Raw genomic sequence first — 21,459 nt, forward strand, 5'->3', positions numbered from 1 at the left:
GGAATAATATACAGGTATAAGAATACGTTAAACATAAAGATTAGTGATGAGCAAATAGTATTCGATCGAATAGTACACTATTAACGCTATTCAATTGTGTTCAAATTCCCTGGCGCTTTTTTTTTTCCAGCTAATAAACATGTAGGGCGGAGAGACAGGCACTAGGAATAGGCAGGACTGTGATTGGCTGGCTAAACCATGTGACCTCCTGAATATAAGAATAGTGATTTCAGATTCATGTCAGTTGCTGTTTGGAGCTAGAGAGGGACAGACTGTAAACCAGGGAGAGAGAGCTTTTAGGTGAAGTTAGGTAGGAAGGGACCCCCGAAAGGTCTAGTAAAGATATAAAGTTACATTATACTAGGTTTTATAATGTTATCCAGGGGTAATACATTGAGGCCACTTTAAGTCTTGTGTCTAATGTTAAGTGCCATTGCTTTCTAGGTTTATATGCAGCAGAAGAACCAGACACGGGTCACAGAATTTTTCTTCTTAGGATTTCAAGTCAGTCAAACTTTAAGACTTTTCCTGTTCTGTCTGTTCCTTGTGGTTTATTTCCTGATAATATGTGGGAACCTCCTGATCTTCATCCTGGTGTCCACCAGCAAGATCCTCCACACCCCAATGTACTTGTTCATCTCACAGCTCTCCATCAGTGACATTTTGTTGATCTCAGATATTGTCCCAAGCATGCTCCATATCCTTCTGAATAATGGGGCCACCATGTCTTTTATCCGCTGTATGACTCAGTTTTATATTTTCTGCGTCTCAGAAGCTTTTGAATGTTTCCTCCTGGCTGTGATGTCCTATGACAGATATGTGGCCATCTGTAATCCCCTCCATTATCCCTCTATTATGACAAGCAGATATTGTTTCATATTGGCCATTAATTGTTGGTTGGTTGGATTGTCTATTATGTTGATCTACACCATAACAGCAGCAAAGCAAGACTATTGTGGTCCAAACATTATTGACCATGTATTTTGCGACCTTGTCCCCTTACTAGAACTCGCCTGTTCCAACACCTTTCTCATTGACTTAGAGGTTTATTTATTGAGTATTCCAGTTGTCTTCATTCCAACTACAATCATTGTCGTATCTTATACTTACATTGTTTTAACAGTTTTAAGGATCCCATCCAGTACTGGTAGACAGAAAGCCTTCTCCACCTGTAGCTCCCACCTCACAGTGGTCTCCATATACTACTGGACTATATTCAGTGTATATGTTGTCCCAACAAAAGGCCGAACCCACACTATGAGTAAAGTCCTCTCCCTGCTGTATACTGTGTTTACTCCCCTGGCCAACCCTATAATATACAGTCTGAGGAACAAAGATATTAAAAAAGCCGCTCAGGAACTATTCCATAAGTATGTTATCTGGTAAATCCTTCACAATACTCTCCACACCACATCCAGCGATATATACTGAGGCATTATTACATTGGTTTCTCTTTTTATGCACTCTATAATTTTCTTTGCTTTGGCAGCTTTTTTTGGATTTTGAGTATCTCATATGTTCAAGGAGTATTTTTAAGGAAGCCAGTATTAACCGACTATCGTGGTTTTTGAAACGTGGAAGGTAACTGGAATAAATGAGTTATTTGACCGATACACGGAAAGATACAAACTTCATCGTCATTGTGTCATTGAGCAAAATCATTCTTAAAAATCGGTAGAAACATTTATAAGATGGAAGCACAAGGCCTCAACACAGATTCAGGCAAGCTTGACGTTTGATTGGGTTTATGGAGCTGTCACTCCTGTTCTCTCGCCCTGTTTATTAGTCCTCTGGCTTTCTCCTAGGTGTGGAAAGACAAAGGCTGACAGTTCTTAAGTTTCTATGATCAGAAGTTCTGTTGGGCTATTTGAACATTGAAGCTTAGATGCAAGAAAACACTTCTGCTTGTCTCATGGTGAGGCTCTGAGGTCAGGACGTGCATTAAAAATTTCCAACTGTGGAGTACAGGTCTAGGCCTGGCCTGAAGCTCATTTGGGTCCTAGTATGAAACTATTTGGTTCTTTTCCCTCCTATCCCCACAGGCTAACCAACTCCTAGCCAGGGCCGTCCTTACGGTACATGGCGCCCTGTGCAAAACTTTCTTTCGGTGCCCCCCCCCTTGATTCCCCCTAATAGTGATAGACTAAATCCCACAGCCTCCGACCCCTCCAGACAACCCCCACAATCAAACCAGGCTGAAGGATTTAGATATGATAACCTAAATCCTACTACATCGTGCCACCCCTAAACCCCAGCCCCCTAAACCACCCGACTCCCGATAAAGGTACTTACCAGCACACAGGGGGACAGGTGCCTCCGCGGCTGTCCGTGGCCTTCCTGATTGGCACTCCTGCAGACAATTGTACACAGGGGCGTAGCTAGGGGTTCAGCCTAGGAGAGGGGCGAGCGAGTCTGAGTGGGCCCCCAACCGATTATCTTACCCATAAGGAACATAAGCAGGTTACAATGCCTATCTATCTCCTATCTATCTATCTATCTATCTATCTATCTATCTATCTATCTCCTATCTATCTCCTATCTATCTATCTATCTATCTATCTGTCTCCTATCTATCTATCTATCTATCTATCTATCTCCTATCTATCTATCTATCTATCTATCTATCTATCTATCTATCTATCTCCTATCTATCTATCTATCTATCTATCTATCTATCTATCTCCTATCTATCTATCTATCTTCTATCTATCTATCTATCTCCTATCTATGTATCTATCTATCTATCTCCTATCTATCTATCTATCTATCTATCTATCTATCTATCTATCTATCTCCTATCTATCTCCTATCTATCTATCTATCTATCTCCTATCTATCTATCTATCTATCTATCTATCTATCTATCTATCTCCTATCTATCTATCTATCTATCTATCTATCTATCTATCTATCTATCTATCTCCTATCTCCTATCTCCTATCTATCTATCTATCTATCTATCTATCTATCTAGAAGATGGAGAGTCCACAGCACACCAGCTCTAACAGTACAAAAATGTATTTTATTCCAAAAGATGGTAAACAAACAGATGCAACGTTTCGACAACCTCTCGTTGTTGAAACGTTGTGACTGTTTGTTCACCATCTTTTGGAATAAAATACATTTTTGTACTGTTAGAGCTGGTGTGCTGTGGACTCTCCATCTTCTATTTGCAGAATCTTTGGCCTGATGACCTATTCCCTGAGCACCTGCCACATTGGAATTGGATGTGCGGCTTGTGTTCTATTCTCTATCTATCTATCTATCTATCTATCTATCTATCTTTCTATCTATCTATCTATCTCCTATCTATCTATCTATCTATCTATCTATCTATCTATCTATCTATCTATCTATCTATCTCCTATCTATCTATCTATCTATCTATCTATCTCCTATCTATCTATCTCCTATCTATCTATCTATCTATCTATCTATCTATCTATCTATCTATCTCCTATCTATCTATCTATCTCCTATCTATCTATCTATCTATCTATCTATCTATCTATCTATCTATCTAGCTGGGTGACCTCCATCATACTGACTACTATACAAGATGCTGGGAAAGCTGGGTGACCGCCAGTTAGATGTGCAGCTCTCTGTCTGCCAAAGCGCCCCCCAGCTGGCCAGGAGTGATGCGCCCTGTGCAAAGTCAGAGGTCGCACACCCCAAAGGCCGGCCCTGCTCCTAGCTTCTCTCTTCCTACCATCAAATTTAGGATTATGCTTGCATTCTGCTCTGGACTGACTTCTTAGCCGGAGCTCATCACTCCATGCTGTCCTGGACCACACACTCTTTTGTGTTATGGTGATTTTGTGATGTTACTCCATGTGCCTATGTAGAGCCGTAGTTGGTGTATTTGTGTTCTTGACCATTTTTTCGCTTGCTAATGCAGCACGTAGCCTGATTTTCTTCCTCTGGGTACAGAATAATTGCCACAAGGTAGAGTACTATACAACCATCACATCTGATCTTGCCTCTCCTTCTCTTCAGCCTTCAGTGGAAGCATCCCACGCTCCTGAGTCCTGCCATCACATGCTCCTGACTTGACCATATCAACAGGCCTACCTCTGGGATGTTTATTATAGTGCTTGAAAATCCCTATATTGTAATCCGTATTCGTCTTCTTCTTCTTCCGTTTCTTCTTCCAGCCATTTTTCTGCACGTAATACAGCCCGAACCGCTTTGCACACAGACTCCGTTCAAACTGCGTTTCGAAGCCCTCGGCGGTGTGTGGTGTGCTATCTATTTTTCGTTTCGATCGGATTTGTCGTTTTTAAGAAATTTACGTTTAAAGACCCCAAATTTCCCATAGAAAATAATGGCCCGTTGCAAATAATGGCCACACTCTAACCGCTGACAGCCAATCACAGCACATATGCAAATAGCTGAAATATAGCAGCCAATAGGAACTCTAAGGTCTCGTCATGCATTGTATCACACCATCCACAGTCACATGTCCACTATTGGCCAATAGAAGATATAATATATGGAAGGTCCTTAACGATTTTGTCTCACTGACATGAGTAAGATTGTCATGGTAACCGAGCAATGATCTTTACCATTATAAGTAGCAGAGGTCAGTCAGTAAAGTAGCAGAGCTGAGGAAGCCATGTAGCAGGTACAGGATCCAAGCTGCTCTTAAAGGGACGGTACCCAAGCCGCTCTTAAAGGAACGGTACCCAAGTCGCTCTTAAAGGGACCCAAGCCGCTCTAAATGGGTCCCTTTAAGAGCGAAACTAAGTACCTGTAAGAGCGACCCAGGTCCCTTTAAGAGCGACCTGGGTCCCTTGAGGGGGTAAATGGGTCCCTTTAAGAGCTAAATATGTCCCTTTAAGAGCGACCTGGGTCCCTTTAAGAGCGAAATGGGTCCCTTTAAAGGAAATATTTCGCTCTTAAAGAGACCCGTTTCGCTCGAACTGGGTCCCTTTAAGAGTGAAATATGTCCCTTTAAGAGCTACCTGGGTCCCTATAAGAGCGAAATATGTCCCTTTAAGAGCGAATTTGGTCCCTTTAAGAGCGAAATATGTCCCTTTAAGAGCAAAATGGGTCCCTTTAAGACCGACCTGGGTCCATTTAAGACCGAAATATGTCCCTTTAAGAGCAAAATATGTCCCTTTAAGAGATAAATTGGTCCCTTTAAGAGTGACCTTGGTCCCTTTCAGAGCAAAATTGGTCCCTTTAAGAGCGACCTTGGTCCCTTGGTCCCTTTAAGAGCAAAAAATGTCCATTTAAGAGCGACCTGGGTCCCTTTAAGAGCGAAATATGTCCCTTTAAGAGCAACCTTGGTCCCTTTAAGAGCGAAATATGTCCCTTTAAGAGCTGAATGTGTCCCTTTAAGAGCAAAATGGGTCCCTTTAAGAGCAAAATATGTCCCTTTAAGAGCAAAATCGGTCCCTTTAAGAGCGACCTTGGTCCCTTTAAGAGCAAAATGGCTCCCTTTAAGAGCGAAATATGTCCCTTTAAGGGCAAAATGGGTCCCTTTAAGAGCAACCTGGGTCCCTTTAAGAGCAAAATGGGTCCCTTTAAGAGCAAAATGGGTCCCTTTAAGAGCGAAATATGTCCCTTTAAGGGCAAAATGGGTCCCTTTAAGAGCAACCTGGGTCCCTTTAAGAGCAAAATATGTCCCTTTAAGAGCGAAATATGTCCCTTTAAGAACAAAATTGGTCCCTTTAAGAGCGACCTTGGTCCCTTTAAGAGCAAAATATGTCCCTTTAAGGGCAAAATCGGTCCCTTTAAGAGCAAAATCGGTCCCTTTAAGAGCGACCTTGGTCCCTTTAAGAGCAAAATGGCTCCCTTTAAGAGCGAAATATGTCCCTTTAAGGGCAAAATGGGTCCCTTTAAGAGCAACCTGGGTCCCTTTAAGAGCAAAATGGGTCCCTTTAAGGGCAAAATGGGTCCCTTTAAGAGCAACCTGGGTCCCTTTAAGAGCAAAATGGGTCCCTTTAAGAGCGAAATATGTCCCTTTAAGAGCAAAATCGGTCCCTTTAAGAGCGACCTTGGTCCCTTTAAAAGCGAAATATGTCCCTTTAAGGGCAAAATGGGTCCCTTTAAGAGCAACCTGGGTCCCTTTAAGAGCAAAATGGGTCCCTTTAAGAGCAAAATGGGTCCCTTTAAGAGCGAAATATGTCCCTTTAGGAGCAAAATATGTCCCTTTACGAGCAACCTGGGTCCCTTTAAGAGCGACCTGGGTCCCTTTAAGAGCGACCTGCATCACTTTAAGAGCGAAATATGTCCCTTTAAGAGCAAAATGGGTCCCTTTAAGAGCGAAATATGTCCCTTTAAGAGCAACCTGGGTCCCTTTAAGAGCAAAATGGGTCCCTTTAAGAGCGAAATATGTCCCTTTTAAAGCGAAATATGTCCTTTTAAGAGCAAAATCGGTCCCTTTAAGAGCGACCTTGGTCTTTTTAAGAGCGACCTGGGTCCCTTTAAGAGCGAAATATGTCCCTTTAAGAGCAAAATCGGTCCCTTTAAAAGCGACCTTGGTCCCTTTAAGAGCGAAATATGTCCCTTTTAAGAGCGACCTGGGTCCCTTTAAGAGCGAAATATGTCCCTTTAAGTGCAAAATCGGTCCCTTTAAGAGCGACCTTGGTCCCTTTAAAAGCGACCTTGGTCCCTTTAAGAGTGAAATATGTCCCTTTAAAAGCGACCTGGGTCCCTTTAAGAGCGAAATATGTCCCTTTAAGTGCAAAATCGGTCCCTTTAAGAGCGACCTTGGTCCCTTTAATAGCGAAATATGTCCCTTCAAGATCGAAATGTGTCCCTTTAAGAGCAAAATGGGTCCCTTTAAGAGCGAAATATGTCCCTTTAAGAGATAAATCGGTCCCTTTAAGAGCGACCTTGGTCCCTTTAAGAGCGAAATATGTCCCTTCAAGAGCGAAATGTGTCCCTTTAAGAGCAAAATGGGTCCCTTTAAGAGCGAAATATGTCCCTTTAAGAGCTAAATCGGTCATTTTAAGAGCGACCGGAGTCCCTTTAAGAGCAACCTGGGTCCCTTTAAGAGCGACTTGGGTCCCTTTATAAGCAAAATGATTCCCTTTAACCTCTTAAGGACCCATGACGTACCGGTACGCGGGTCCTTTAAGAGGGCACCGCGGATCGGCCGCATGCGATCGGGAGAGATGGCCTGCAGAAATACACTGGAGGCCATCTCTCCCTGTCGGCATGGGGGGTTGTTAACCCCCCCCCCCATGCCGACGATCGCCGCTATTGGCTTATCAGTTCAGATCAGCCAATAGCGGCGATCGGTACCTTTCCGGGTCATCGGTGACCCGATGACCCGGAAAAAATGGCGGTCGGTGCTGTCCGAGGACGGCACCGACCGCCATTACTGTAAAAAGTAATGGTGGCCAGGTGCCACCGGCCCGATCGCCGTGAACGGCGTTCAAAGTCCCCAAAAATTGTAAATACCTGCTCAGGGGCGTAACTAGAAATGGCTGGGCCCCATAGCAAACTTTTGATTGGGGCCCCCCCTCCTCGACCAACCACTATGCCATCAACACACCCAGCTCTACACAGGTTCTATATACCATATAAATTACACTGCAGTTATATTAAGTGACTCACAGGGGACGCCTTCTCTCATTAGAGTTGTTTCCTTTTCATTTTCTTCTCCATCTGTCCTGGGCCATTATAAGAACTCCGAGCCACGAATCCACAGAATCTGCCAGACAGACAAATTAGGCTCTGTGTAGACAGCTTATAGATTGCCCCTTGTTCAGTCCTCCATATAGATGGCCCCATGTGCATCTACTATAGTAGAGATCCCGCTCTGTGTAATCCATTTATAGTAGATGACACCCTCTGTGCATCACCTATATCAGAGGTAGGGAATGTCTGCTCTCCAGCTTCTGCAAAACTACAACTCCCATCATGTATGGACAGTCAAAAATAAAGCTGTAGTTTTGCAATAGCTGGAGAGCCAAGGTTCCCTATCCCTGCCCTACAGTATATGGTCCCCTCTGTGTAGTTCTCTTAGATGACCCCTCTGTGTCAACCCCCCCAGTGTAGTTCCCCTTATAGATGCCCCCTAGTCCCCTTCATAAATGGCCCCTCTGTGTAGTTCCCCTTTTAGATGGCCCACATTCCCCATAAAGGTAGCCCCCAGTGTTGTCCATCTCCGTCCCGCATATAGGTAGCCCCCAGTGTTGTCCATCCCGGTCCCGCATATAGGTAGCCCCCAATGTTGTCCATCCCCGTCCCGCATATAGGTAGCCCCCAGTATTGTGCATCCCCCATATAGCCCCCAGTATTGTGCATCCCCCCATATAGCCCCCAGTATTGTGCATCCCCCCATATAGCCCCCAGTATTGTGCATCCCCCATATAGCCCCCAGTATTGTGCATCCCCCATATAGCCCCCAGTATTGTGCATCCCCCCATATAGCCCCCAGTATTGTGCATCCCCCATATAGCCCCCATTATTGTGCATCCCCCATATAGCCCCCAGTATTGTGCATCCCCCATATAGCCCCCAGTGTTGTCCATCCTTAGCCCCCAGTATTGTGCATCCCCATCCCCACATAGCCCCCAGTATTGTGCATCCCCTTCCCCACATAGCCCCCAGTATTGTGCATCCCCTTCCCCACATAGCCCCCAGTATTGTGCATCCCCTTCCCCACATAGCCCCCAGTATTGTGCATCCCCTTCCCCATATAGCCCCCAGTATTGTGCATCCCCTTCCCCACATAGCCCCCAGTATTGTGCATCTTCTTCCCCACATAGCCCCCAGTATTGTGCATCCCCTTCCCCACATAGCCCCCAGTATTGTGCATCCCCTTCCCCACATAGCCCCCAGTATTGTGCATCCCCTTCCCCACATAGCCCCCAGTATTGTGCATCCCCTTCCCCACATAGCTCCCAGTATTGTGCATCCCCTTCCTCACATAGCCCCCAGTATTGTGCACCCCTAGTCCACACAAAGCCCCCAGTATTGTGCATCCCCTTCCCCACATAGCCCCCAGTATTGTGCATCCCCTTCCCCACATAGCCCCCAGTATTGTGCATCCCCTTCCCCACATAGCCCCCAGTATTGTGCATCCCCTTCCCCACATAGCCCCCAGTATTGTGCATCCCCTTCCCCACATAGCCCTCAGTATTGTGCATCTTCTTCCCCACATAGCCCCCAGTATTGTGCATCCCCTTCCCCACATAGCCCCCAGTATTGTGCATCCCCTTCCCCACATAGCCCCCAGTATTGTGCATCACCTTCCCCACATAGCCCCCAGTATTGTGCATCCCCTTCCCCACATAGCCCCCAGTATTGTGCATCACCTTCCCCACATAGCCCGCAGTGTTGCTCCTCAGATTAAAAAAACAAACAAACACATAACTCACCTAACCCCACGCTCCCCCGTCGGTCGCCGGTCTCCTCTTCTCTCTGCCTCCGCCCGATGAGCAGCCCTCTGGTGAAGTCCTGGCAGCGTCATCGCTGAGCACTCAGTGTGCGCCGCGGCGCCTGGGACTTCCGGTTTGTGTTCTTGGTACCGGAAGTCCCAGCCGCGGCGGCGCACACTAAGTGCTCAGCGATGACGCTGCCAGGACTTCACCAAAGAGCTGCTCATTGGGTGGGACACTCTTGTGATCGCAAGCGGAATGCTTGCTTGCGGTCACAAGAATGATTGACAGGGCGGGAAGCCTATGGCTTCTCGCGCTGTCAGTCAGAACACTGAACACCCGAGAGGCCGCCGGGTGTTGCAAGCGGTCATCTTCGGGGGGCCGAGGCCACGGGCGGTAGTTCCACCCCTGTACCTGCTCCGGACCCCTCAGCTAGGTAGCTGAGGGGTCCAGAGCAGGTATTCGTACATTACTCACCTTTCCCGGGGTCCTGATCGGCGTCTTCCGGGTTCGCGGCGTCCTCGTGGTCTCGTTCGGGTCTTCGGCTTCTTCCGTGACGTCACGTTCGGCTATTTTCGGCTCCAGCGTCGGGTTTTCGGGATTTTCCGCTCTGCTGCCCTCTAGCGGCTGATATGTGTAATACACTTATCAGCAGCTACAGGGATGTTCAGTATGTAATAGTTTTTTTTTTTTTTTTTCAATTTTTTTCTTTTCTATTTTCCGCACCCTATCGCCGCTGAGTGTTGATCAGCATCGCACGAAAGTGCGCTGTTAATCAGCAACTCCTCCTTTTTGGTGTAGGGTGTTTTTTTTTCTCTATCCTACTGCCACGGTCTGCTGATAAGTGCCGCACATAAGTGCGGCATTTATCAGCAACACCATTTTTGGCGTAGTTTTTTTTTTTTTTTTATACTTACTGTAAAAAAACACGTAAAAAACACTACATTACACCACACTACACTACATTGAATAAAGTTTGACACTACACCACTACATACCCCATATACTAGTCCCCGTATAAAGATGACCCCCAGGGTGTTTTCGGCGTCAGAGGGATACGTTATTATTGCCTCCGACACCGAAACAGCCAGTGAGGATAAATGGGGGGATCCTTCGTTCCTCCATTCATCCTCATCCTCCAATGACATGTCTGGGGGATAGCGTAGTGTATGCTGCCTCCCAGACACGTCTTTTCCGCCAGTACCGTCCCAATAAGAGATGACGGTATGGCGTAAAATTCTACTAACTCTGTGAGCGTACCTCAGGGTACTCTTACAGATTTAGGGTACGTGCACACTGCGCAATGGCGAAGATAAACCTTTGTGCATTCCGCAGCTGGCACCCACCGGCGGACTGATGCAGGCGCATGTCTCCACCCGTGTCATAGACTCCATGTTATGCACAGGCGGATTCCATCGTCCGTCCAAAGAATGAATACGTTGGACAGAGAGCGGAATCCGCCCGTGCATAGAATGGAGTCTATGACACGGACGGAGACGCGCGCCCGCATCAGTCCGCCGGTGGGTGCCAACTGCGGAATGCACGAAGGGTTATCCTTCGCCATTCCGCAGTGTGCACGTACCCTTATTAAGGCTGGGTTCACACTATGTATATTTGAGGCTGTATTTGTGAGGCTGTATAGCAACCAAAACCAGGAGTGGATTGAAAACACAGAAAGGCTCTGTTCACATAATGTTGTAATTGAGTGGATGGCCATCATTTAATGGCAAATATTTACTGTTATTTTAAAACAACGGCTGTGGTATTGAAATAATGGCCGTTATTTACTGTTATATGGCGGCCATCCACTCAATTTCAACATTGTGTGAACAGATCCTTTCTGTGTTTTCAATCCACTCCTGGTTTTGGTTGCTATGAGGACCTGACATGAGGACCAAATACTGCCTGAAATATACATAGTGTGAACCCAGCCTAATTAGAGTGTATGAAGGAAGGGACACCCGAATCCAGCCCCCAGATGCCCCCTCCCCCCATCCTCGGAACAAGTGGAAAGATCGTCCGGGAACTGATCTTCCCACTGCTGGATAACGGTCACCACCTGTACGGGGATAACTTTTATACCAGCACCCCCTTTTCCGGTCCCTTGCTGCCTGAGCTACTGTAGCTTGCGGCACGATCCGAAAATATCAGAAGCAGTAATAGAGCCCTAATATTTAGCAGCCATGGAGCGGACCCAGCGCTTCTGGATATGAAGGACCCCGTATCGCACCAGGACAACATTTTCCAGGTGACGTCCCCCACACTGGAGAACGGGAGACCCCAGAAGAAGTGCAGAGTGTGGGGTAACAGGGGGATCAGGAAGGACACCATTTTCCAGTGTGACACCTGTCCTGATCCCCCCAGCCTCTGCATACTGGATCGCTCCAAGGCGCACCACACGTCACTGGGGTTCTACATTATCTAAATTCTGTCCCTTATTCCTATTTCAGGGGTCACGTTAGTCCAGGGATTATTCTGATCGCCATTATGGAGTCGGGAAGGAGTTTTCCCCTGTGATGAGGCTACTGTCGTGTGCCTCACGAGGGTTTTTTGCCTTCCTCTGGATCAACACAGGTTGAATTTGATGGACACCTGTCATTTTCAACCTTATAAACTAATAATTGGCCTAATACCCCCAAATAAATTAGAATTGTCCCTTTTCCCCAGCTAAGTAGGTATGGCCGCCATTCCCATTAGAGGATGCCATGATGCAATTACAAAGCCTCTGTGCGGCCAGGACAGTAGAAACCCCCCACAAGTGACCCCATTCTGGAAACTACACCCCATAAGGAATCTAACAAGGGGGGCAGAGGGTATATGGCCCCCTGGTGACGGCCACAATTGGGACGTGAAAATGAAAAAAATGGTATTTTTTATTTTCACGGCACATGTTCTACACATGTGCCCGTCACCAGTGGGGTCCATATGCTCACTGCACCCCTTGTTAGATTCCTTATAGGGTGTAGTTTCCAGAATGAGGTCACTTGTGGGGGGTTTCTACTGTCCTGGCAGCACAAGAGCTTTGTAATTGCGACATGGCCTCCATCCTCCATTCCAGCCTCTAAATGGCGCTCTGTCCCTTTGGTGGCTTGCCCTGTGCCCATATGGCACATTATGTCCACATGTGGGGTATTTTTGTACTCAGGGGAAACTACCCTACACGTTTTGTGTTCATTTTCTTTTTTAACCCCTTGTGGAAATGGAAAAAAATCAAGGCTAGACCAACATTTAGTGTAATTTTTTTTAAAATTTTTACTCTAAATCATTAATCTTGTCATGATTTTTTCATTTTCACAAGGGGCTAAAAGGTAAAAAAAACACTAAATGTGTAGCGCAATTTCTCCTGAGTACGGAAATACCCCACATGTGGACATAAAGTGCCATGCGGGTGCAGGGTAAGCCTCCAAAGGGAAGGAGCACCATTTGGCTTTTTGAGGCTGGATTTGGCTGGATTGGATTTCGAGGGGCCATGTTGCATTTAAAAGGCCATTGTGTTGCCAAGACAGTTGAAACCCCCCACAATTGACCCCATTATGGAAACTACACCTCTCAAGGAATGTAACAAGGGGTGTAGTGAGCATATGGACCCCACTGGTGACGGGCACAAATGTGGAACAATGTGGCGTGAAAATGAAATATTACATTTTTTACACTATAATGTTGGTCTAGCCTTGAATTTATCATTTTCACAAGGGGTTAAAAGAGAAAAAAAAACACAAAATGTGTAGAGCAATTTCCCCCGAGTCCGTAAATACCCCACATGTGGACATAAAGCGCCATGTGGGCGCAGGGCAAGCATCCGAAGGGAAGGAGCGCCATTTGGATTTTGGAGGTTGGATTTGGCTAGAATGGATGATGAACGCCATGTCGCATTTATAGAGCCCTTGTGCTGCCAAGACAGTGGAAACCCCCCACAACTGACCACATTATGGAAACTACACCCCTCAAGGAATCTAACAAGGGGTGAACTGAGCAAATGGACCCCTTGATGACGGGCACATTTGTGCCGTGAAAGTGAAAAAATGAAATTTTTCACTTTCACGTCACATTGTTCCACATTTGTGCCCGTCACCAGTGGGGTCCATATGCTCACTGCCCCCCTTGTTAGATTCCTTGAGGGGTGTAGTTTCCAGAATGGGGTCACTTGTGGGGGGTTTCCAGTGTTTTGGCAGCACGAGGGCTCTGTAAATGCGATGTGACCATTGAAATCCATTCCAGTGAAATCCAGCTTCCAAACGCTCCTTCCCTTTGGAGGCTCGTCCTGCGCCCGCTTGGCACTTTATGTCCACATGTGGGGTATTTCCGTACTCGGGAGAAACTGCGCTACACATTTTGTGTCTTTTTTTTCCTTTTATCCCTTTGTGAAAATGAAAAATTGAAGGCTAGAACAACGTTTTAGTGTAAAAAATACTTTTGTCTTTTTTCATGCCACATTGTTCGGAAAATCTGTGAAGCACCTGTGGGGTCCAAATGCTCACTGCACCCCTTGTTACATTCCTTGAGGGGTGTAGTTTTCTAAATGGTGTCCCTTTAGGGGTGTTTTTTAGGTTTTGGCACCCCAGAGCCTCTGCCAACCTCAAGTGGTACAGTCAGAAATGACCAAATATAATGGAGCCATTGAAATTCACTAGGCGCTCCTTTGTATCTGAGGCTTGTGGTTGCGTCAAATAGCGCAATAGGGCCACATATGGGGTATTTCTATAAACTGCAGAAACGGGGCAATAATTATTGGGGTGCATTTCTCTGGTAATAGGGTCATAATTATGAAAAATATTGGATTACAATAAAATCTCTGCACAGAAAATTAAAATTTTCAAATTCCTTACACACTTAGCTTTTATTTCTGTGACTCCCTTAAAGGGTTAAAACACTTTCTGGATGTGCTTTTGCAGAGTTTGGGGGGTGCAGTTTCTGAAATGGGGTGCTTCGTGGGGCTTTCTAACACACAGTCCCCTCAAATACACTTTAAACCTGAACAGGTCCCTAAAAATATCTGATTTTGAAATTTTACCGAAAATTTGGAAATTTGCTGCTAATGTTTTACGCTTTCTATTGTTTAAAAAAAATGAAAGATAGTTTAATAAATGCCGCCAACATAAAATAGACATGTTGCTAATGCTATTTAATATATAATTTATGTGATATAACCATTTTCTGTATAAGCAGAAAAGTTTTAAAGTTGGAAAAATGCATTTTTTCACAATTTTTCACGCTATTTTGTTTTTTTTTTCATAAAGATTTATTATAAGTATCGACTACAATTTACTAGAAATGTGAAGTACAATATGTCACGAGAAAACAGTCTCAGAATCAGCCAGATAGGTAAAAGCATCCCGAAGTTATTAATGAATAAAGTGACACTGGTCAAATTCATAAAATTTACTCCGGTCCTTAAGGCCATTTCAGGCCCGGTCCTTAAGGGGTTAAAGAGCGACCTGGGTCCCTTTAAGAGCGACCTGGGTCCCTTTAAGGGACCCAGGTCGCTCTTAAAGGGATCCAAGTCGCTCTTAAAGGGATCCATGTAGCTCTTAAAGGGATCCATGTAGCTCTTAAAGGGACGGGACCCGAGTCACTCTTAAATGGACCCAAGTCGCTCTTAAAGGTATGGGACCCAAGTCACTCTTATTGGGACGGGACCCATGTCGCTCTTAAAGGAATGGGATCCAAGTTTCTCTTAAAGGGAAGTCACTGTTAAAGGGGCGCTCTTTTCAAGCACTATGTATTTTCCTGGAAATGCAAATCTAGTTGCACATGTTCTTGCCCAACTTTGCTTTGGTTCTTTTTCCACTACTTATGCAACGACTACCCTCCAGTTCTGAAAATGTCACCTCAATGTAACCTGATTTCCATGTACTGTCCAAAAACACATCATCATTATCATAGTCCTTACCACAACTAACACCACCCCACTATCAGTTATTCATCTTGGCCATCACTTCCACCTCCACAACATGCTCCAAAGGGTGACTGTCATCACACAGCTCCTTCTAATTACTCTCCTTATCTTTAGTATCGGGATGCAGACACACCACTAGAGAGGGCAGGGAACACAGGGGTCAGAACTGCTTCTTTGACTGTGCTAAGAAAGTGTCAAGGAGAAGGAGTCCAAACTATGTCATAAAGTCTTCTTCCTCCTGAGATGGTCACGAGTGAGCCGACCAACCCACAACAGCTTCATTGAAATATCAAAGCCAGCTTATACAGCTCACTCTGTATGGATAGCTCTATCTTGCTGTTGCTGCTACAGTTACCAGCCACATGGCTTCTGCTGCTACTACCACTAGGACTATGCCTGGGCACATGACTACTGCTACTTGTAATGGGCCTGGGCACAAGACCGGTAGCCGCAGTACCTGGTACTGGTCCTGTCACAAACATCCTACTGGCATGAGAGGAGTATTGTTTCCAATACCCTGTAATTTCCCACCGATTTCTTTACTAAACATTTATGTTTAAAAACTGAGCCAAAATTCACTGAATATTCACAGATTTTTAACAACATTTACAGTACAATAAAAGTAGCTTTTAATCTAAAGGAGTGCACAAGTCGCACCAAACCATCCGCTCACAGCGTTTTACTAACAGTTATTGTACCACAAAAAGAAAACTGGCAGGTTTGAGTTTGCTATTAATTTGACCGCGCACCAAAATTTGAATAACTGTTAAAAAAAAAAAAAAAAAAAAAAAAAATATATATATATATATATATATATATATATATATATATACTACCATTCAAAAGTTTGGGGCACCCAAACAATTTTGTGTTTTCCATGAAAAGTCACACTTCTTCACCACCATACGTTGTGAAATGAATAGAAAATAGAGTGAAGACATTGACAAGGTTAGAAATAATGATTTGTATGGGAAATAACATTGTTCTTACATCACACTTTGCTTTCGTCAAAGAATCCTCCTTTTGCAGCAATTCCAGCATTGCACACCTTTGGCATTCTAGCTATTAATCTGTTGGGGTAAGCTGGAGAAATTGCCCCCACGCTTCTAGAAGCAGCTCCCACAAGTTGGATTGGTTGGATGGGCACTTCTGGCGTACCATACGGTCCAGCTGCTCCCACAACAGCTCAATGGGGTGGTGATCTGGTGAGTGCGCTGGCCCCTCCATTACCTATGATAGAATACCAGCTGCTGCTTCTGCTGGAAATAGTTCTTGCACAATTTGGAGGTGTTTAGGGTCATTGTCCTGTTGTAGGATGAAATTGGCTCCAACCAAGCGCTGTCCACTGGGTATGGCATGGCGGTGCAGAGTGATAGCCTTCCTTATTCACAATCCCTTTTACCCTGTACAAATCTCCCACCTTACCAGCACAAAAGCAACCCCAGACCATCACATTACCTCCACCATGTATAACAGATGGCGTCAGGCATTCTTCCAGCATCTTTTCATTTCTTCTGCGTCTCACAAACGTTCTTCTTTGTCATCCAAACACCTCAAACTTGGATTCATCCGTCCACAACACTTTTTTCCAGTCTTCCTCTGTCCAATCTCTGTGTTCTTTTGCCCATCTTAATCTTTTTCTTTTATTGGCCAGTCTCAGATATGGCTTTTTCTTTGCCACTCTGCCCTGAAGCCCAAAATCCCGCAGCCGCCTCTTCCCTGTAGATGGTGACACTGGTGTTTTGCGGGTACTATGTAATGAAGATGCCAGTCGGGGACCTGTGAGGCGTCTGTTTCTCAAACTAGAGACTCTAATGTGCTTATCTTCTTGCTCAGTTGTGCAACGCGGCCTCCCACTTCTTTTTCTACTTTGGTTAGAGCCTGTTTGTGCTGTCCTCTGAAGGGAGTAGTAGACACCATTGTAGGAAATCTTCAATTTCTTAGCAATTTCTCGCATAGAATAGCCTTCATTTCTAAGAACAAGAATAGACTGTCGAGTTTCAGATGAAAGTTCTCTTTTTCTGGCCATTTTGAGCGTTTAATTGACCCCACAAATGTGATGCTCTAGAAACACAATCTGCTCAAAGGAAGGTCAGTTTTGTAGCTTCTGTAATGAGCTAGACTGTTTTCAGATGTGTGAACATGATTGCACAAGGGTTTTCTAATCATCAATTAGCCTTCTGAGCCAATGAGCAAACACATTGTACCATTAGAAGACTGGAGTGATAGTTGCTGGAAATGGGCCTCTATACACCTATGTATATATTGCACCAAAAACCAGACATTTGCAGCTGGAATAGTCATGAACCCCATTATCAATGTATAGAGTGGATTTGTTTAACCCCTTAACGACATCGGGCGTAAACTTACGCCCTGGCGCCCTGGTACTTAGCGCATCAGGGCGTAAATTTACGCCCGATGTTTCCCCGATCGCTGCGTGTTCACACACAGCGGTCGGGGAAGATGGCCTGCTATAAATCATAGCAGGCCATCATAGCTTCTCGGCACGGGGGGTGTTAACCACCCCCCGTGCTTACGATCCCCGCTATAGGCTGACCAATTCAGATCAGCCAATAGCGGCGATCGGAACCTTTCCGGGTCATCGGTGACCCGATGACCCGGAAAAAAATGGCGGTCGGTGCTGTCCGAGGACGGCACCGACCGCCATTACTGTAAAAAGTAATGTTGATCGCCGTGCCACCGGCCCGATCGCCGTGAACGGCCGGCCGTTCACGGCGATCGGGCCGGTGGCACGGCGATCAGAGTCCCACAAAATAGTAAATACCTGCCCTGGACCCCTCAGCTAGGTAGCCGAGGGGTCCAGAGCAGGTATTTGTACATTACTCACCTGTCCCGGGCTCCTGATCGGCGGCTTCCGGGTTCGCGGCGTCCTCCGTCATTCCGTTCGGTCTTCGGGTCTTTCCGGCGGTCCTCGTCGTCTTCTTTCGGCTATTTTCGGCTCCAGCCTCGTCTTTTTCCGGATTTTGCGCTCTGCTGCCATCTAGCGACTGATATGTGTAATACACTTATCAGCAGCTACAGGGATATTCAGAATATAGAAAAAGTGTTTTTTTTTTTTTCCCCAATTTTTTTTTTCTATTTTCCGCACCCTATCGCCGCTGAGTGTTGATTAGCATCGCACGAAAGTGCGCTGCTAATCAGCAACTCCTCCTTTTTGGCGTAGGGTGTTTTTTTTCTATATTCTACTGCCACGGTCTGCTTATAAGTGCCGCACATAAGTGCGGCATTTATCAGCAACTCCTTTGTTGGCGTAGATTTTTTTTATACTTACTGTAAAAAAAACACGTAAAAAACAATACATTACACCACACTACATTGAATAAAGTTTGACACTACACCACTACATACCCCATATACTAGTCCCCATATAAAGATGGCCCCCAGGGTGTTTTCGGTGTCAGAGGGATACGTTATTATTGCCTCCGACACCGAAACAGCCAGTGAGGATGAATGGGGGGGATCGTTCTTTCCTCCATTCATCCTCATCATCCAGTGACGTGTCTGGGGGTAGCGTAGCGTACGCTGCCCCCCAGACACGTCTTTTCCGCCAGTACCGTCCCAATAAGAGATGACGGTATGGTGTGAAATTCTACAAACTTTGTGAGAGTACCTCTGGGTACACTTACAGATTTAGGGTACATGCACACTGCGGAATGGCGAAGGATAACCCTTTGTGCATTCCGCAGCTGGCACCCGCCGGCGGACTGATGGAGGCGCGCGTCTCCATCCGTGTCATAGACTCCATGTTATGCACGGGCGGATTCCGTAGTCCATCCAAAGAATGAACACGTTGGACGGAGAGCGGAATCCGCCCGTGCATAGAATGGAGTCTATGACACGGACGGAGACGTGCGCCTGCATCAGTCCGCCGGCGGGTGCCAACTGCGGAATGCACGAAGGGTTATCTGTCGCGATTCCGCAGTGTGCACGTACCCTTAGAGTGTATGTAGGAAGGAACACCCGAATCCAGCCCCAGATGCCCCCTCCCCTCCCATCCTCGGAACAAGTGGGAAGATCGTCCGGGAACTGATCTTCCCACTGCTGGATAAAGGTTACCACCACCTGTACGGGGATAACATTTATACCAGCACCCCCTCTTCCGGTCCCTCGCTGCCCGAGCTACTGTAGCTTGCGGCACGATCCGAACATATCAGAAGTAGTAATAGCGCCCTAATATTTAGCAGCCATGGAGCGGACCCAGCGCTTCTGGATATGAAGGACCCCGTATCGCACCAGGACAACATTTTCCAGGTGACGTCCCCCACACTGGAGAACAGGAGACCCCAGAAGAAGTGCAGAGTGTGGCGTAACAGGGGGATCAGGAAGGACACCATTTCCAGTGTGACGCCTGTCCTGATCACCCCGGCCTCTGCATATTGGATCGCTTCAAGGCGCACCACACGTCACTGGGGTTCTACATTATCTAAATTCTGTCCCTTATTCCTATTTCAGGGGTCATTATGTCACTATTTCAATCGCCATTATGGAGTCAGAAAGGAATTTTTCCCATTGATGAGGCTACTGTCGTCTGCCTCACGAGGGGTTTTTGCCTTCCTCTGGATCAACACAGGTTGAATTTGATGGACACCTGTCATTTCCAACCTTATAAACTAATAGTTGCCCTAATACCCCCAAATAAATTAGAATTGTCCCTTTTTCCCAGCTAAATAGGTATGGCCGCCATTCCCATTAGAGGATGCCATGATGCAATTACAAAGCCTCTGTGCGGCCAGGACAGTAGAAACCCCCCACAAGTGACCCCATTCTGGAAACTACACCCGATAAGGAATCTAACAAGGGGGGCAGCGGGGATATGGCCCCCAAGTGACGGCCACATTTGGGACGTGAAAATGAAAAAAATTGTATTTTTTATTTTCTCGGCACATGTTCTACGTAAGTGCCTGTCACCAGTGGGGTCCATATGCTCACTGCACCCCTTGTTAGATTCCTTATGGGGTGTAGTTCCCAGAATGGGGTCACTTGTCGGGGGTTTCTACTGTCCTGGCAGCACAGGAGCTTTGTAATTGCGACATGGCCTCCATCCTCCATTCCAGCCTCTAAATGGCGCTCTGTCCCTTTGGTGGCTTGCCCTGTGCCCATATGGCACATTATGCCCACATATGGGGTATTTTCGTAATCAGGGGAAACTACCCTACACGTTTTGTGTTAATTTTCTTTTTTAACCCCTTGTGGAAATGGAAAAAATCAAGGCTAGACCAACATTTAGTGTAATTTTTGTAAAATTTTTACTCTAAATCATTAATCTTGTCATGATTTTTTCATTTTCACAAGGGGCTAAAAGATAAAAAAAAAACCACTAAATGTGTAGAGCAATTTCCCCTGAGTACGGAAATACCCCACTTGTGTACATAAAGCGCCATTCGGGTGCAGGGTAAGCCTCCGAAGGGAAGGAGCGCCATTTCGTTTTTGAAGGCTGGATTTGGATGGAATGGATTTTAAGGGGCCATGTTGCATTCAAAAGGCCTCTGTGTTGCCAAGACAGTTGAACCCCCCCACAAGTGACCCCATTATGGAAACTACACCCCTCAAGGAATGTAACAAGGGGTGTAGTGAGCATATGGACCCCACTGGTGACGGGCACAAATGTGGAACAATGTGGCGTGAAAATGAAATATTACATTTTTTACACTATAATGTTGGTCTAGCCTTGAATTTATCATTTTCACAAGGGGTTAAAAGAGAAAAAAACACACAATATGTGTAGAGCAATTTCCCCCGAGTCCGTAAATACCCCACATGTGGACATAAAGCGCCATGTGGGCGCAGGGCAAGCCTCTGAAGGGAAGGAGCGCCATTTGGATTTTGGAGGTTGGATTTGGCTAGAATGGATGATGAACGCCATGTCGCATTTACAGAGCCCTCGTGCTGCCAAAACACTGGAAACCCCCCACAAGTGACCCCATTCTGGAAACTGCACCCCTCAAGGAATCTAACAAGGGGTGCAGTGAGGATAAGGACCCCTTAATGACGGGCACATTTGTGCCATGAAAGTGAAAAAATGAAATTTTTTACTTTTACGTCACATTGTTCCACATTTGTGCCCGTCACCAGTGGGGTCCATATGCTCACTGTGCCCCTTGTTAGATTCCTTGCGGGGTGTAGTTTCCAGAATGGGGTCACTTGTGGGGGGTTTCCAGTGTCTTGGCAGCACGAGGGCTCTGTAAATGCAACATGGCCCTTGAA

The 21,459-nt window shown here is 45.9% G+C and overlaps 1 protein-coding gene across 1 annotated transcript; it reads left to right on the forward strand.

Annotated features, from left to right (window-relative positions):
• Positions 1–450: 450 nt before the first annotated feature.
• Positions 451–1,386, forward strand: LOC138785768 (olfactory receptor 11L1-like). The gene has a single exon (XM_069962081.1). It carries the CDS (start codon positions 451–453, stop codon positions 1,384–1,386), a length of 936 nt encoding a protein of 311 aa, XP_069818182.1.
• Positions 1,387–21,459: the final 20,073 nt, after the last annotated feature.

The sequence above is a fragment of the Dendropsophus ebraccatus genome, chromosome 1 (genome assembly GCF_027789765.1).
Source record: "Dendropsophus ebraccatus isolate aDenEbr1 chromosome 1, aDenEbr1.pat, whole genome shotgun sequence".
Taxonomy (NCBI): domain Eukaryota; kingdom Metazoa; phylum Chordata; class Amphibia; order Anura; family Hylidae; genus Dendropsophus; species Dendropsophus ebraccatus.

What these genes read in the sequence shown, in the direction of transcription:
- LOC138785768 (XM_069962081.1), top strand. Translation starts at nt 451, where the DNA reads ATGCAGCAGAAGAACCAGACACGGGTCACAGAATTTTTCTTCTTAGGA.